The sequence below is a fragment of the Marmota monax genome, unplaced genomic scaffold (assembly GCF_021218885.2).
Source record: "Marmota monax isolate L192 unplaced genomic scaffold, Marmota_monax_Labrador192_F-V1.1 WCK01_AAM20220418_F8-fsc00298, whole genome shotgun sequence".
Classification (NCBI taxonomy): domain Eukaryota; kingdom Metazoa; phylum Chordata; class Mammalia; order Rodentia; family Sciuridae; genus Marmota; species Marmota monax.
In genome coordinates this window covers 184,299-201,321 of record NW_026694888.1, presented here as the reverse complement: position 1 = coordinate 201,321, position 17,023 = coordinate 184,299, and the positions used below count along the sequence as shown (strand labels likewise).

Sequence of the window (17,023 nt, the reverse complement as noted above, 5' to 3'; positions counted from 1 at the left end):
TGTGCAGGGGCCGGCAGAGGCTGCCAAGGCTTCATTGTAGTCGACGATTCCTTCTCCAGCGGGAAGCGAGGGTGCTCGTGAGTGTGCACACCCACTGCATGACAGCCTCCTGTGTCTCCCAACGTGAATGTGCTGAGGGCCCATTGGCACCCCCCGCACTGGGGGCAAAGGTGGAAGGTAGAGGTCAGGGCCACCAGCGTCTCGGCCTCCCCTCTGTCCCATCGATTCCCTCCTTCCTTGCTGGACAGTTCTGTAGGCCCCATTGAGAACACTGAATTGGAGCAGGGCAGGTGAGTGGGGGCCTTCCCAGGTGGCATCTGCAGAGGAGAAGAGAAGGAAAACAACCAACTGTTCTGTGGAGGGGTCATCTTCTTTTACCTCCAAACCTGAGACAAGTCAGGAAGGCACGGAGACTGGAGGAGGCAGAGCCCGTAGGAGGGGCATGGAAGGCTGCCTGGGGCCTCTTCCAGGATGCCCAGGACAAACGAGGCCTTCTACTGCATTTATGAAGAAGCAGAGTGGACGTGAGTCCTGGGGCGTCCATGCTGCATGACCTCTGAACTCCATAGTCTAGGGTGGTGGGCTGGAGTGGAGTGGCCACGGGGCCCTTCAGCCTGCTGTGGGTGTGGCAGCTCTGCAGTCTGGTTTGCAGAGTCTCAGCTCAGCAATGCCTGTGGTCACCTAGGACCTCCAGTCAAAACTGCCAAAGAAAAAGCATCCTGAGCCCATGTACAAAGTCCGTGGAGACCCAAGGTGGAGAGGTCCTTTTTCAGTGCTGGGGATGGAACCCAGGGCCTTCCTCCAGCAAACAAAGCTGCATTGAATGCCCAGAGCACGGTTCCTCCCAGATGGAGCCTCGACTTCCCCAGGGTGGATTCCCAAATGTGCAGGGGCTGGCAGAGGCTGCCATGGAACCCGGGGCCTTGCACATGCTGGACAATTGCGCCACCCTAGCTTCGTCACTTTATTTTTGAGACAGGGCCTTGCTAAACTGTCCGGGCTGGCCCTGAAGCAGTGATCCTCCTTCCTCAGCTTCCAGCTTGAGGTTGTGGGTGTGCGCCACGGCGCCTAGCTGAGGTGGGGATCTTAAAGCCAGATGGGAAAGTGGGCTTCAGGAAAGCATGGACTCCCACAGCAGCCTCAGGAACTGGAAAGCACTGGGTGATGCTGGAAGAGAGCTGCCCCCTAAGTCCTGCCAGGGGAAGTGCCTTGGAGAGCGAAGGCCAAGGCCAGTTCTCAGACACGGGCAGTGGCTGATGTGCAGGGGTCCTGAGCGGCTCCGGGTAGGAGCACCTGCTTCCAGACAGAGGCTCAGGCTGCTTCAGTGCAACGGCAGCAGAAGCCTCCGGTGCTCAGCCCTACGCAGGACACATAGTGGACAAGCCCTGGAGTGGAACCGTTCTGCTGAGACCCTCACGTCACCCAGGAGGGGTGGAGCTCCAGTGCACGCTGGTCAGCGCCAGGACACAGTGCTTTCTGGCAAAGCAGCGTGGTCACTAGCTGACCAAGGTGACCGACAGAGACAGGAAGGTGTGGACTTGAAGCAGACCAGGAATGAGAAGAGATGCCCCGAGCTGGGAGGGCAGAGCAGGAAGTAGACGTGGGGGGCTGACGTAGACCCCACATGCCCAAACTGCTGTACCCGTGGACTGACTCATGTGCCAACTGAAGGTCAAGGTGGGGCTGGCAGAACCACACCAGAACAGCCCCAGCCCCATACCCAGCTATCCATGACCCCCAGGTGGGGACGGAAGGCAGGGCCTGGAGCCTGCCCACAGTGCTCGACCACCCAGCCCCTCCCAGCCCCCAGTCAACCGCACTCCACGGGCCGCAGACACAGATGAGGCACAGAGACACATAAGGCTGGCAGCCAAGGGGAAATAATGACCAGCCACAGGACGGAAGGGGCAGTGAGGCAGGGTACTCACACCTGAGAGAGACCTTGCTGGGGACAAAGGGGATATTTCAAATGATGAACATCTTGGTTTACCAGGAAGTTACAGTGATTCTAAGTGTGTCTGGACGTAATACTCTGCTTCAAAATATAAACCCAAAGTGGACAGACTCAGAGCCCAAACAGTAGGCAGCTTCTCAATTACGACAGAAATTCTGAGACACATCTCCCTAGAATCGATGGAGCAAGCCGACAAAGCAGAGATCAGTTAAGACGGGAGACTGAAGACTCGGCCAGTTGAAGACACACAGCTGGCTGACATGCGTGCAAAGCCACAGAAGCACTGGGGCAGCCTGCGTCAGATGCCCCGAGGACGGCAGCACACTGGCCTGTGTAGTCTCCACGGGCTCCAGGGGATGGAATCACCTGCAGTTGAGCTGCGGTCAAAACAAAGGGAAGTCAAACAATCTTCCTGTGTTCAGAAGTCAGGAAACCACAGTCCTAAACAATGAGGGTTCAAAGAAGCTACACCCCTTCACGGTATTGACCCTGAAGAATCCAGGTCATCTTACTAGAGTGACACATGCAGACCCGTGTCTATAGCTGCACAATTCACAACAGCCAAACAATGAAACCAGCCGAAGTGTCTGTCCGTACACGAATGATAGAGAGAATGAGGTGTAGATACACAATGGAGTTTTATTCAGCCACAAATAAAAATGAAATTATGGCATTTTCAAGAATATCAATGGAACTAGAGACCATCATATTAAGCAAAATAAGTGAAACTCAGAAGGTCACGGGTCATATATTTTCTCTCATATGTGGAAGCCAGAAAGGATAAAAAAGAAAACAAAGGTGGGGTTGCTCTCCTAAAAATCATAAGGAGATCAGTAGAGGAAAGGAACCAAAGGGCGGTGATACTGGCCAAGTTGGGTCGTATTGTGAGCAGGTGTGGACAGGAACAACACATCCCACCATCGTCTGTGACGGTGATGCTCTGATAAAAAATGAGAGAAGAGAAGAAGCTACTGTGGAAAGTAGAAACCATATTTAAATTAGTTATGTGAACATAAAGCCAACTTGTGGGATGAAGCCAAGCCGGGGGAATGTGTAGCCTTAGCATGCACATGTTGGAGAGAAGGGAGCCTGTGGTTACTGAGAGTTATGGAGGAAAGGTAGGAAGGACGGAGAAGTGTGCACCACAGGAAGGGGCCCACAGCTGGGGCTGCACGGCGGGCCCTTAAGGCTCATGAGAAAAGGAAGAAAACACACGTAACTCCAGAGAACCTAAAAGCTCAGTGAAGAAAACAGACAATTGATTTAAAAATGGGGAAAAAAGATGCTCACAGACCTTTCCAAAGAGGACAGGCTGCAGGCAGCTGGCCGGCCCCCTTCCTGCCACCAGGAACCTGAAATCAGCACAGCAAGGAGACACCACAGCCCCCACGGCCGAACCCAGAGCCACATGGAGCGTGCAGCAGGGCTCTGGGAGGCCGTGGGGTGCTTGTTAACATCGAAACACACTTGCCTCAAGACCAGCGATTGTGCTCCTCCTGTTCACCCAAGCCCCTGCACCTGCCTGCTGACAGCTGGGCAGCTGCCCAGGCCCCGTGGTCGGTGGGTGGAGAGGAGCACGGGCCGCGGCCCTCAGGCCGCAGAGCACCATCCAGCCCTGAAGAGAAGGCACCGGCAAAGACACGGAGGGAATTTAAATGCACATTTCAAGGGAAGAAAGTCACCTGCAAGGCTGCTGTGACACATGACAAAGGTACTGTGGTCACCGTGGGGGCACGGTCTGGGTAGCAAGCTGGGTCCCAGAGGATGCTCAGGACACTGGGCTGTGCATCTGTCAAGGACCATGGACAAGCCACGCTGGAGCATGTTGTCAGCCCTAGAGGGGGCGTTGCTGCAGGTGAGGGGCAGCCCAGGGACTACAGCTCCTGCCCACTTTTCCTGCAAACCTCAAACTATTTTTAGAAGTGAAATTCATCAATTTAAGAGTATAACAAAAACTCTACTAGTAAGATAAAGAAGAAAGACGTCCATATTCATACAATCTGCGGGATACAGACTTGTGCAAACGTGACCAGCCACGGGACCTGGGCTCAGGACATCCGCCCTGGAGACCCTGTGCACCCTGGTCAGAGCTGGGTCCACTCACTGTCCTGGCCCTCAGGTCCCTGCACATGGTGCCCAGATGTGTGGTCACACAGGTCTAAGTCAGCAGGCTTTGAGGGAAGCAGGCAGCCTCCTGGTGCAGGTGGGTTGCTCTCCCTAGTTGCCCAGGGCCTCTGAGGAGGGAGGAGGGAGGGAGGAGGGAGGGCCCAGGAGCTCTGGACCAGGTTCCCGTGCTGCCTTATTGCAGGGCACTGGTCCCTTCAAGCCTCCTCCGTGCTGTAGCTCTTGATTTCCCTCCTTCCTGAGACTGAGCCCACCCCAGGCAGGGAGGCACTCCTTCACCTGTCAGTGGATGTGGGGTCACCTCTGCCACCTGACTTCGGGGAATGGCACTGCTAAGCACCTGGGAACCTCATTCTTTCTTTGTCTGAAGGATATTCTACTAGGCAACCACTGGTTTTTGAAATTAGATTGCAGTAAAGCATAAGAATTAGAAGTGACCCTGCTGTGTGACATATGGTGGTGATGATGACACCCCTGTTCCTGGGCTGCAGCCCTTCCAGCCTTGCCTCTGGGCTGGGTGTTGTGAGAATGACGGCACAGGATTCCCCACCAGTGAGTGGGCAGCCCGACTGGGTCAGCGGGTGCAGGCATGAACCACTGTTCACAACCAAGGGGCTGCGGGGCCTCAACTGCCCCTGGAGCACCCGCCACACCTCGAACTTCCAGAAACTCTGGGTGCAAATGGTGGAAGGGTCCACCCACATTGGATCACTGACCCCTGGAGCTAAGTGCTGCCCCTGACCCGTGTGGGCAGTTGAACTTAAGGTCGTTCGTGTGAATTTCCAGGGACACCAAATAAAACACAGACACACTTTACCTTAAAACAAGCTTCTCAGCCCCCCAAATGGGAGAGCAAGAGAAAGTCACGAGAGGCTGGCAAGAGAGAGCAAGCATGTTTGGAGGTGGGCTTTAATTGTGGGGACCCTTGTTCTTAGAAAGTTCTATCCAAAAAAGGCAAAGGGGCAGGGTTATGAGGGACAGGGGAGTGTGATTCAACCCCAGGGGTGATACTTACATCTGAAGACACACCTTTCACTTCCTGAGCTGGGACAATGTCCAAGTCACCACAAAATGGAGTGACTGGTCAGAGTCTCCTGCTTCAGAACTGGAAGGCAGGGGTCATTCAGAGTGGCTCCCCACAGCTGAGACCCCCAGGGCCCACCCACCTCACATCCTGAGAGCCCCCAAGTGCCTTGGAGGTTCCAGGTCACCCGCTCTGTCTCCTGCTGCCCCAGGGAGGGCCTTCAGGCCTCTGCAGGTTCTCCTGCCTAGAGACTTGGTTGTCCCCTGGACCCTAAAGGGCAGGACCTCAGGCTCCCAGGAGGGACTGAGACAGCGTCCTTCATGAAGGGCCTCAAGGTGGGACTTGAGGACTAGGGCACAGGAGAGGCAGGTGCAGGGCACTGGGAGCCGGGTCCAGGAGCCTGGGGCCATCTCTCTGTTGCTCTGGGGACCACCCTCTGGGGTCAGCCCCACCTTGCTCCCAAGAACCCAGGACTGGATGAGGAGCCCGAGACCAGCTCCACAGGACCCCTGAAGCGGCAGCCTCTGTGGGTGCACAGGGAAGACCCGAAGCACAAGCATGGGCGGTGGGCACAGCTCAGCCAGGGCTGTGACACATGCCCCGGGGCAGAGCGCGGCATGGAAACAATGAGAACACAGCTCTCCGTGGCCCTTTACGGGAAGGCAAGGCGGGTGGGAAGTGCTGACGACTGCTCTCAGTTCTCATCTGAGCCTGCTGTCACCACAAGTGGCCCCGCTGCCAACTGCACCCAGGCAGGCTGCCTGGCCTTCCCTCCCTCCCTTGGTCTTTTGTTTTAAACTGGTGCCTGGTGATTACACGGTGTAGTGGCCCCACGAGGCGTGTCCACGCAGAACCTGCTGGAACCATCTCATTCGCGGAGCACCCCCCCCGCCCCTTCCTCTCCCTCCTGCCTCCCTTCTGTTTTCCCCTTCTCCTTTTTCCTCTCCGGCTCCCACATCTGACCCTTGACTCCAACCAAGCTCTTTGAAACAGAGTGTGTTGATCAAGCTGATTTTGGGGTTTTCGATGCTCAAGTTGGCACGTCATCTTGACGTGACTCCAACTCTTCCTTGCTTTGGGGGACAGTGAACTGTCACTGTTCTGCTCTCTGCTGAGCCAGGGGCTCCTCAGACCACAGTGATGGGCTGCCCCAGCGGGAGGCGACTCCGGCCAGCTTGGGGTGGTCTCTTGGCGGCAGGGCCAGCTGTGGTCCCCGGTGCAGTTCTCATTCCCCAGGTTGCCTATCCCTGGAGGTGTTTCCACAGGGACCCCTGGGAAAGGGGTCTTCCAGACTGCCAGGCAGGACCCCACCCTCCCAGGCTGGGTCTTCCCTCCTGACGTCTGAGGCTGTGCCCTGCTCCTCGCATCCAGATCTTGCCCAGCAACACACTGCTGTGTCAGTCTGCTTTGCAGGGCTGGAGGACAGTGCTGGCCCTGTCATGTCTGTGTCCAGCTTCTCCTGTCACACTGTCCACAAATGTGCCAGAGCAGTTTCTGAGGCTAATCTCCCATCCCAGAGCCCCGGCACTTGCTGGACACTCCGTCTTGCCAGGTCTCCAGAGCCACAGACCTCCTGGCCTGTCCTGGATGTGGTCCCAATGGGCCTCAAGCAGATGGGACCCAGGGCAGTGGGCTCAGGAGGAGCTTCAAGGGCTGAGTGGTGGGCAGGAGCAGCACCTGAGGAGCTGGGCCAGGTCCACTGCCCCATGCCAGGAGTGGGTGGGGAGGGGCATCTGCCAGGTCCCTGGTCATGAGCCAGGACCCCAGTGTGGAGTAGGAATTGCCTTCCCTGGGCTGGTTCTCTCCACTCTGGCGGGAGGCACATCTGCATCCTGGCCAAGGCACCCCGGCCCCTCTCTCATGGCCTGGTGTTGTCCACCTATTCTGCAGCAACCAACCCTGGGGACATGCCCAGGAAGGGGTCATGGGGCCTGAGAAGGACTGACAGGCCCAGGGGACACTTCTGCCCACTGGGGACCTGGGAAGGGCCTGCGGGTGAGGAGTGGGTGGGTTCCCCACTGCAGTTGGAGGTTTTCACAGCTGGGGAGCTGTGTGAGCAGAGACCAGGGTCAGGGAGGCTGCTGTGTTTTTGGCACTTTCTCGAGTCAGGCCTCGGGAGGGCCAGCACCTGCCTCCACCTCAAGCCTCAGCCCAGCCCCTCGACCTGTCCGCCTTCCCGCAGCTCCGTGAGCAGGACAGGAGGCCCCAGGCTTCTGTCATTATTTAATAGAATACAAGAGAGCCCAAGTCCTGACTGCAGAGGTAGCCCTGGTCAGTCCAGGCCCTAGCTGCCCTGTCCTGAATGGCATAAGAGTAGGGGCACCCAGCACAGGGAATACTTGACCACCTGGCCCACCCTTGGTGGGAGCCTGGCCAAGATCTGCTGAAAATAAACACTGTGACTGAGAGCCAAGGAGAACTGGACTTCCTGGAGAGGACACATGGGGACCCGGGGTGCCCATGCCACTGCCCCACTCCTCCTGCCTAGGATGGCCATGGCTGGGAGGGGCCCTTGCTGGTCTGGCTGACATGGGACCCAGTCCTCCAGGTGAGCAGGGAGGGTGCTGCAGGGCCCTGGGGCAGGTGGCCTCTGGCTCTGCCCTCTCCCTCACTGCCTCAGCCAGCTGGAGGACAGTCCGAGGTGCTGCTTGGACCTGTATGAGGTGGGAGGGTCCCTGCAGAGGGTCCGATGGGTGGGAGTCCTGTGCTCCCACCCTGCTGGCTGTAGGAGCTCTCTTCTGGCTTTGCTGAGACTCCATTAAGCCCCACGAGCATGTGGCCCCTGGGCCCATCTGTGGACTGCCCCTCCGTGGCAGCCTTAGGGCTGTGTCCACTGTGTGCCTGGACATCCTTGCTGTGAGGTGCCTCCCAGAGCCTGCCCCTCAGCATTCTGCTACCAGGCCCCAGCTTTAGGCTTGGGGCTCCCTGGGAGGCTGTGGGGGCCACGGTGACTGGAACAGCAGGATTCGGAAGAGCTGGGCCCAGGCCAGCTATCTCACAAGGCCTGCAGCCATGGCCATGTCCAGCACTCCACATCGGGAGACGGTGGGCTGCCACTGCCAGCTCATGGAGAGCATGGAGAGGAGCATCCATCCATGGGTCCTGGGCAAGGCTGGCACGGGGTGCTGGGTGGTCACCACCCAGGTGGCTTGGCCCCTGAGAGGCCCCTGCTGCTCTGCCTCTTCCTCAGGGAGGAGCTGGCCCTGGGTTCTTGGCAGGAGGTTGGCAGGATGCCAGTGGTCACAGGGGCCAAGAGCAGTGTCCATCCTCAGGCCTCAAAGGCTGGGGACCCTGGGCGCTGTCTGCTGAGCCCCTGCGGCCTGGGGATGAAGGGAAGACAATGGTGGCATATTCGGTGTGTATGCAGGAGGCAGGGGGCTCAGGGGTGGGGGTTCTCTCTCGCCACTGGAAGTCCAGCTCCCCGTAGTCCAGGGTGGAGACCGGCACTTCTGAAGCCTCCTCCTTAACAGAGAGAGGGAAGGAGAAGTTGGCAACCTAGGAGAGGGTCCTGCACCCCACAACCCAGACCTGGGCTTCAAGGCCATCCCCCATCGCCCCTGCGTGACCTGAGAGGCAGCCCCTCTTCTATGGCTGTTTCCCCTTGTCAACTGTCCCTGGCACTCCTGTAGACCCAGGGTTCCAAACTGTGGTTTCTAGCTCTCTTCTGTCCAGAAGAGGGTAAGCAATGCCTCACCCACACCACAGCTCACAGGCAGGCACACCTGTGGGCTGCGGAGCACGAGGGTGTGGCTCTGGGCCCCTGGGAGAAATGGTCCTGTAGGCCCACAGACACCAGCCCCTCTGCCTGGCCAAGCCCTGAGGCAGAGTGTTGGTCACTCGGGTAGGGGACCCAGACTCACCAAGGGCTGCTCTTTACTTCTGGCTCCTCCAGCGTCTGTAGGGAAACACATTCTGAATCAAGGGGCAGACGCAGGCTGTCCTCCCAGGAGAGGGCCTTAGTCGGGGTCCCTACCTGGGGCTTCCTCGCCTGCCCTGGGGTTTTTCAGACCCTGTGGGGGTGTCCAGGGAAGGGTGCCATGACTTCCTCCCTGGGCAGGGACGGGCCTGCCTCTGCCTCCCACTGGTGCACGGTGACAGAGACGCTGCAGTGGCCCTCCACGTGGCAGAGATGCTGTGTATGGCCCTGGCTGCCCAGAGGGGCACACAGCACACCCTGAAGCACGAGGAGGAGGGAGCTGGGCATCAGAGCCTCCGGAGAAAGTGAAAGGGACCTGGCCACTCTGAAGGGGACGTGGGGCTCTGTTCAGGCTGCAGGGCAGCGTCACGTCACTGGCACTCTAAGAAGCTCGTCCAGGACAACTGGAGGTGGCTGATGAAGGGCTGGGACTGCAGCACTGACTCTGATCCCTCCCTCCAGCCCGAGAGAGGCCTGTCATCATCAGCGACTCAGCGAGGATGGGCTGTGTGCACTGTGGTGACCACAGGCCCCCACTGTGGTCAGGGTGTAGTGTGGGAAGAGGAGCGGGAGGCCTGGCAGAAGCTGGGGCTCTGCTTCTGCAGGACAGTGGCAGGGCTGTGACAGGCCTTACCTGGCAAGGCTGTGGAACAGGTGGTGGCCAGGACCCAGGCCAGCAGCAGCAGCACTGGGACACCCACCAGGACGCTCGTGACACCAACCACCAGGCCTGGAAGCTGGCCTGCTGGCCTGGGCGAGGGGCGGGGATGTGCTGGGAGGGGCTCCAGTGTCGGGGACTCTAGGACCCTGTCTGGAGGGCCAGAGGGACAGGGGTCAAAGTCAACCATATTGTGTCCCCCAGGCCTTCAGGGGCACCATTACCCTCTTCAAAGTCTGAGGAATGTCTCCTCAGATCCATGGAGACAGGCCATGGTCCTGGCCTGACCTTGGGAGGGCTTCCAAGCACAGCCCACTCTGGGGGCACCTGGCACCCCTCAGAGGCACACGGGGCTGGGGGCTTCCAGAGGGCCCTTGGGGTGTCAGGTCCCGCAGAGCCCTTGACTGAGCCGGGGGGGGGGTCCCTGGACAGGAGGTGCTGCCCACCCTGGCCGTGCCTGGTCTTCACCTGTCACCCTGAGCTCTGCAGCTGTAGTCTCCTGGATCTGCACCTTGGAGGACAGGGAGATGGCCCCGCAGAGGTAGAGGCCACTGTCACTGCGCTGTGCGGAGATGACGCTCATGTGGAAGTCAAGCCTGCTGGGCAGCTGAGTGACTCGGAAGCGGGGGTCCCTGCCAGGCTCACTGAGGCCACTGCGGAAAGAGGCCAGCTTGATGTTCTGCTTGCTGGGGCTCAAGCGGTACCAGTTCAGCACCAGGTGCTCCGACCAGTTGGAGAAGCTGCACGTGAAGGTGGCGTTCGCTCCTTCCTGCACAGTGAGCTGAGTTGGGGAGCAGCTGAAGAGGCTTGAGGGCCTGTTGGAGGACTCTGAGATGGACGGAAAACAAGCAGCATGAGGAAAGGGCCTGGGGCAGCCCACGTGACCCTCCCCTGACACGTCCTGGGACAGGAGTGGCTCTCACAGGCTTCCCTGGCTAGAGTCCCTCGGCAGTGCCCTTGCCCACCTTCCTCCAGCCTCTCCTGGAGCCCTGGGGACCAGATGCTCACCTCTACACAGGGCTTTCCTTTGACTTTCTTCTGAGACCTGAGACTAGGGCTGGGGTCCAATATTCTGGCTCTGAACCAGGTTCCCCTAGAGACCCTGGCCCTCCTTCCCTGGACTCCAGGTTGCCAGTCCCCCAGAGAGGGCTGAGCACTGCGACTCAGGTGGCCTGGCCTGGCCCTGGATAGGGTCACAGGGATGCTGAGCTGATGGGGAGGGACCTCTCATGGAGACCCCAGCCCTGGAGGAACGGGGCTCCTTGGCAGGTTTGGTTCTGATCTGTGCCCTGGCCCAGAGACCATCTGGCATGGACAGTGCTGCCCTGGGCAGTGGGCAGGGTGGGGGCCCACATGTCCCAGCAAGACCCTGGGACTGGAGATCACAGCAAGGGGCCCCCAGAGACCAGTTGGGCCATTGTGCTCAGATGAATCGAAGGGGAGGCCTCAGGGCTGGGCTCCCCGCGCTCACGGGCATGTCTCTGCCAGGGCCCTGTGGGGACACTCCACACAGCACACCCGGGGGAGACCCTCTGAGAGGTGGGCAGGCTCTAGGAGGTGGTGCCCATGACCTCCCATCCACAGTGCGAAGGTGAGGCACAGGCCTAAACCTGCTGCAGACCCATGAGGCTAAGCCCGCGCACAGCGAAGGACCCTGCCCAGCCTCAAGGCCAGCTCTGGGACCAGGCCGTGAGGACACCCTCCCACACTTTCTCAGTCTGCATCCTCTGCTGCTGTCCTGCTCACATGCCAGCTTCACCCCAGGTGCCCGCTGCACAGCGGCAGAGTGAGGCTGCCGGGGCCACGGTCCCTCTGTTCCAGGGACAGGATGGCCTCTGAGATGACGGGCTCACGGTGGCCGTGGCGCCAAGGAGGAAGAGGGCCAGGCATCGGTGGCGAGCCGACATGAGCCCCCTGGCACAAGGTGGACAGTGCCTGGAGTCGGGGTCTTTGAAGGGCCTGTGGTGGCCGACCTGCTGGGTAGGGGCCTCCTCCCCACCCCAGGGCAGGCTGGCTGCACCACTGCTGCCTTGCTGCCCACTAGCCATGGATGGTGAGGGCCCCGGAGGCCCAGTAAGGTGCAACTGAACATGAGGTGGGCACGACTCAAGAATTGAGCTAGGGGCCTCCAAGGGCCTGCACAGAAGTGTCGAGGCTGCGCCCAGGAGGCCCTGGTGGGCCGTGGTGCAGGTCTATGGCTCTGTGAGGCCAGGAGGAGCAGGGGAACGAGGAGGTCGAGGGGACTGGAACTGCCAGGCCAGAGCTGGGATGGCCTGTCCAGGCGGGCTTCCTTCTCAACAGGGTGACGCCCACTCTTTTGCTCATCAGGGTGACACCACAGCCATGGTGAGCCCTTTTCTCTGTGACCCTGTGTCCAAGTCACACATAGCAGCTGGGCACGCAGGCGCTTGGTGGTATCAACACGCACCTTCTTCTTACTTTGGATCAAGAAACACATGAAACTTCAAAGAAAACCTTAAGTAAACATTTACAGTTGGACTTAAGAGTCTGTGGATGCTACCTGCTGGGACACCAGATCTGGGTGTGCTGGTGCTGCTGCCAGGGCTCCATGTCACGCTGCTCCGGGTCAGGGGCCCCTCTTCATTCCACCCAGTGTGGCCACTCTGTGGCCTTCTTCCGGGTCCAGAAAAATGGGGTACCCTACCCGGCTCCCCGAATCCATGGCCACACCCAGGCCCAACCACCAAAGCTTCCAAACAGATTCTCATGCATCTTGCAGAAAAGCCCTGGGCCAGGCCAGGGGACCTCAATCTCGGGAGCCTGTCCCGTCCCGTGCAGCTCCACCAGGCGCCTGTGGCCTCTTCCCTGCTGGCCTGGACGGCCCAGGCCTGTGGGTACACCCTTGCTCTCAAGGCTGGCTCTGGTCGGCCCAGGTAAGACCCAGTAGGATGGTGCTGGTGGGCTCCAGGACCGTTCCTCACCTTCCCTCACCTGCTGCTGCGCCTGAATGTGTGACAATTGAGACACTTGCCTGTCTGCTGTCCTCCCTCTCACAGGGGACTGTGATGGCCTGGGCCTATCCTGGGGTCTCTGCCCTGGCCCAGTCTGGGTGACCTGCCTGGTTCTGTCCAGATCTTGCCAGGGTGATCGCTGCCAACTCTTGACCACCCCAGCACATGCCTGCCACACTGGGATGCCTGTCCCAATCTGGCTGAGAGGTGCCAGCAGGGCAGGGAGGGCCCTCTCACAGACATCACCCTCACTGTGGGCCAGGCCCGGGAGGCAGTGCCCCTGGGGAAGGGCTGCCCTGCTGCTGCTCTGGGCTGCTCGACCAGGGGACTGCTGAAGCAGCGCTGTGGTGTGATGGGTCAGGGGCTCGAGATGGCTGGGCCAGGGCACAGGAGCACAGAGGGGACCCCTGCCAGGCATTTGGCCCACCCAAACGGAGGAAGGTGACCCTGCACATAAAGGGCCCAAGAGGGCCCTGGAATGGCTGGGCACAGGCTGGGCCTTGCTGGGACATCATGGAATTCATCTGATCACAGGGACAGGCCCTGGTGAAGGAAGTGGGGGAGGGGCTGAAGCCCTGGGCAGCCCTCTGGAGGTCCCTCTCATGCTGGGCTGTCTTGCCTGGGGATGGGCAGAGGGAAGGCTACACGTCCTCCTGGGGTCCATGCACAGACATATCTGGGTAGAAGCACAAGGCGTGTTTTAAAAATGTCTGAGTGACCAGCTGTGGGGCTGAGGTCAAGGTCCTGTGCCCCAGGACTTCCGGCTTTTCTACACTGTCCTCCCAAACGCCCTTACTTGTGTGATCCAGGATCTCAATGTCGCCTCTCTGCAAAAACTGCCGTCGAAGCTGCCCTTCACTCTGCAACCTCGTGGCATAGAGGGGCCTCTGGCCTTTCTCTGAATCACTCCCCCCCTCATGGACCTCCAGCTAGGCCCTGGGTACCCAAGGCTCGCTGGGAATGTCCTCTGGGGACCCACGGAGAAAGCCACCTGGTTCAGCCCCTCTGCCCACCTGCCTGGGCAAGGGGTCTAGGACAGGGGAGGGGGTTGTGGAGCACCCCAGGGTGCCCAGCAGGGACGGTGTCCCTCAGCTGGTCCAGCCCTGCCCCACCTACCCAGGGCTTCCACCTCAGGTCCACGGAGGGTTCAATGTTTGTCCCGGAATTCAGGTGTCAGAACCCCGTCCCCACAGTCACATACTAGAGGCATCTGGAGGGGACCGACAGGGCTGTGGGGCTTGGAGGCCCCACCAAGGAGGCCAAAACCTCGCTCCTGACTCAGGCAGGACTCACGTGGGTGCTGAGAGCACTGTCAAGTGAGTCAAGGGTCCCCAGCACCCCCACAGGCTCTTATCCACCCTGGGGAAAGAAGTGCCCTCACCCTGTGCCCAGGGTGGGATCCCTCAAGGCAGCCACCATGCTCCCGGGCAGCACGGAGCCGCTCGGGCAGATCTCAGCGGCCACAGCGAGCCACACCGGGCTCTCTGGCACAATGCTGGCCCGTACCCGGACTCCGAGAGCACAAGAGCCAACAGACAGATGCAGCTGAGAACCCAGCTGGGATGTGCCATCTGCGGAGCCCTGACGCTGCCCCATTCAGGGGACAGCAGCGCAGCCACATGGGCCCTGGGAAAAGGGGCACGAGTCAGGGTGCTCCTGGGCTGCTTCTGGTGAGGGTGCTGGGTGGAGGGGGTCCCCAGAGGGCCTGGCTGGGTACCTGGAGTGAGGCACCCGGAGGCTGAAAGCCTGGCAGTAACCCTGAGTGGCAGGGAGCTGTGGGTGGTCTGTCCCTGAACTCACGCCTGGGGTCCTGGGCCTTACCAAGAACAGGGTGGCTGGCACAACTGGCCAGGAGGAGGTCATTTTGGAGTCGGGCAGGCCCTCAACCCGTAGCATTGGGGAGCTGGCAGAACAGAAAACGTGGACAGACTCACACAGGATGAATGCAGAGCTCAGGAGATGCTTCCCGAGCCCGAGATGCCAGAGGCGGCTGGCCAGTCCACAGGCTGCAGGCAGGTCCCCCTGGAACGGCCAGAGGGTGCCTGCCTGTCTCGCAGCCCCAGCAGCCTGGCCGACCAACACAGAGGTAGCACTGCGGTCAGCAGGCCATGGGCTGGCGTCGCTGCTGTGCTGCAACTTTTCCCTGTGGTATTTTCCCTAATCACAGGTAGGCAAAAATCAACAAATCTGACTTTAGAACATGCCACTGGCTGTGTGGTACCTTGATGGTGGAGCACGGCCCAGCGTGGATGAAGCCCTGGGTTCCATCACCAGTCCCACCAAAACCAAACAAAATCCCTTAACCCCAAAATGTGCTCTGGGTTGGGCTGGGCACTTTTCACAGATGGTATGGTGAGTCTCATGGCTGACAGGCCAGCACTAAGTCCTCGAGCTGAAGGGGCGAGAAGCAGAGAGGCTCTGGCCTGCCACCGTCACAAGGTCACCACTAAGCAGGAGCCGTCACCTAAGTGTCCCACTTCAGGGCTAAGTCCTAGTGGCTCTTACTCCCCAGGAGTCTGGGGTACCATGAACATGAGTGAGACCCATGCAGAAGGTGCAGGACCACCCATGAGAATGACCAGGATGAACGATGTGAGTCTGTTGGGGACAACGGAAGTCCCAGGCATCCAGGGGCCCTCAGGTCTGGCAAAGGGTGAGCAGGACACTGCCTTGATGAAGTTTACGGTGCTGAGGGTTACTGGTGGGGAAACTGAGGCACAGCACCTTTGAGAATCTTGCCCAGGCACAAGCCAGTGTCTGGAGGCAGAGATGACCTCCCCTTTCTCAGTGTGGGGTGCAGGCAAGCTCTGGCACAGACCTTTTGTGTGGGGCCATGGGCTGACTCACAGCCACCCTATACCCCTCAGTTCTCTTTCCTCAGACCAGGCACAGCCCTCTGCCAGGCTCCCACAACAAGGCCCCCCTTCTAGCCACAGGCCCTTGGCCACCATCTCCAGGTCTGCTTCCTCCATGGAGGCCTGAGAGCAACCCATGGGTCTTCTCAGAGAGGCCAGCTCTGAGTGCGGAGGCAGGCCCTTGCTGAGGACCCAGCCACAGCCAGGCCTGAGAGAGGGGCCTTTGGGCATGAGGAATGTTAGGGTGGCCCAGGACCTGTCCCTTGTCTGGGTCCGGCAAGGTCAGAGGGTCATCCTGGCCCTGGAGCTGGGAGCCCCCTTCTCAAGATGCCGGCCTGGGCCTGGGCATTCAAAGGGATGGAGATGTGCGGCACAGAAGAGTCAAGGGCACGGGCAGCCCAGGGAGGGGCTTCCTCCACTGTGGGCAGGAAGACCAGGGGCTCCCCTGTATGGGGCTCAGTGCCAGGGTGCTGGACCCCAGGACTTCAGCCTCCCCAGAGCTCATGGTGGTCACTAGAGCCCCTGCTGGCAAGCGCCCTGGAGTCTGTCCAGAGACCCAGGGGGCTACCTCCTGGGCCCACGAGGGGCTGGAGGACAGATGGCCAGTATACAGGACAGTTAAAACATCAGCACCCCATCTGTGCTCTGTCCCAGCGGGGCTGCCCCATCCACACCCAGGCCTGGCAGACTCGACACACAGGGCCCTGGTGCCAAGGCCTGGGGCTCTGGCCAGACTGACCATGTTCTGCAGAGAAGGTGCTGGCTGGCATCCCACACCCAAGACAGCTTACATGGCACAAGAGTTGTGCCTGCCAGAGAGCAAGGAGGGCAGAATTGGAGGCCAGAGTAGGAGCCTCACCTGCCAAACACAGCCCCCCCCCCACCTGCCCCACCAAAGCACCCTTTCCCACCACAGCCGCCAAGGGTGCCAGTCCCTCTGAACCAGCCCCAACCCTGATCCCATGTCTCGGGGCCCCATTACCTAGGAGCCATCCTGGCCTCCAGCCCAGCTGCAGCACCGCCCAGGCCAGCAACCAGGTCACCCACCGGCCCTGCATGCCCAGAGAGCCTGCCCGCGCCTCGCACCAACTGCCGAGGCCTCCATAGTGGCTCAGTCAGAGATGGCAGGAAAGGAAACCGACCCGGGTCAGTAGGAGGGAGGGGACGTGCCCTCGGCCCCCGCCCCCTCTTCCTCCACTTCCACGTGGGCGGGGAGGGCCTGGGGCGCGGAGAGAGCAGGAGTGGGGGAGGAGGGCCGGCGGGGGAGGGGACCTAGAGGAGGGGAGGACAGATGGGGCGGGGTAGGGAGACCGACCGACTGGAGGGGAGGGGGCGCGGAGAGGGCGGGTGGGAGCAGAGGGGAGAGGGGAGAGGGGCGGGCGGGGCGAGCCGGGGAGGGGAGGGAGGAGGGAGGGGGAGGCGGGGGCTTGGGGTCTCCGGCCCCTGCCGCTCCGGCCGGGCGGGGTCCTGGTGTGCGGGGCCGTCTGGCCGGTCCTCTGGGAAGTGGTTTGCTGGTTTGG

General features: G+C 60.4%; 1 protein-coding gene across 2 annotated transcripts; it reads right to left on the bottom strand.

Moving 5' to 3' along the window:
• Positions 1-4,969: 4,969 nt before the first annotated feature.
• Positions 4,970-16,794, bottom strand: Pdcd1 (programmed cell death 1). Of its 2 annotated transcripts, XM_046426799.2 has the most exons (5): positions 16,486-16,786; positions 10,145-10,504; positions 9,653-9,829; positions 8,963-8,997; positions 4,970-8,564 (listed from the first exon to the last, which is right to left on the bottom strand). In XM_046426799.2, the coding sequence occupies exons 1-5, from the start codon at positions 16,559-16,561 to the stop codon at positions 8,343-8,345; spliced, it is 870 nt and encodes a 289-aa protein (XP_046282755.1). In that variant the 5' UTR covers positions 16,562-16,786; the 3' UTR covers positions 4,970-8,342. The 2 variants fall into 2 exon arrangements, with proteins under 2 accessions (XP_046282755.1, XP_046282756.1); XM_046426800.2 differs by lacking the exons at positions 4,970-8,564; positions 8,963-8,997 and adding an exon at positions 9,044-9,276 and having other exon boundaries at positions 16,486-16,794.
• Positions 16,795-17,023: the final 229 nt, after the last annotated feature.

What these genes read in the sequence shown, in the direction of transcription:
- Pdcd1 (XM_046426799.2), bottom strand. Translation starts at nt 16,561, where the DNA reads ATGCAGGGCCGGTGGGTGACCTGGTTGCTGGCCTGGGCGGTGCTGCAG. An exon ending in TGCAGAGCTCAGGGTGACAG is followed by an intron (nt 9,830 to 10,144) that starts GTGAAGACCAGG and finishes CTGGCCCTCCAG; the next exon opens with ACAGGGTCCTAGAGTCCCCG. An exon ending in GAAGTAAAGAGCAGCCCTTG is followed by an intron (nt 8,565 to 8,962) that starts GTGAGTCTGGGT and finishes CTCTCTGTTAAG; the next exon opens with GAGGAGGCTTCAGAAGTGCC.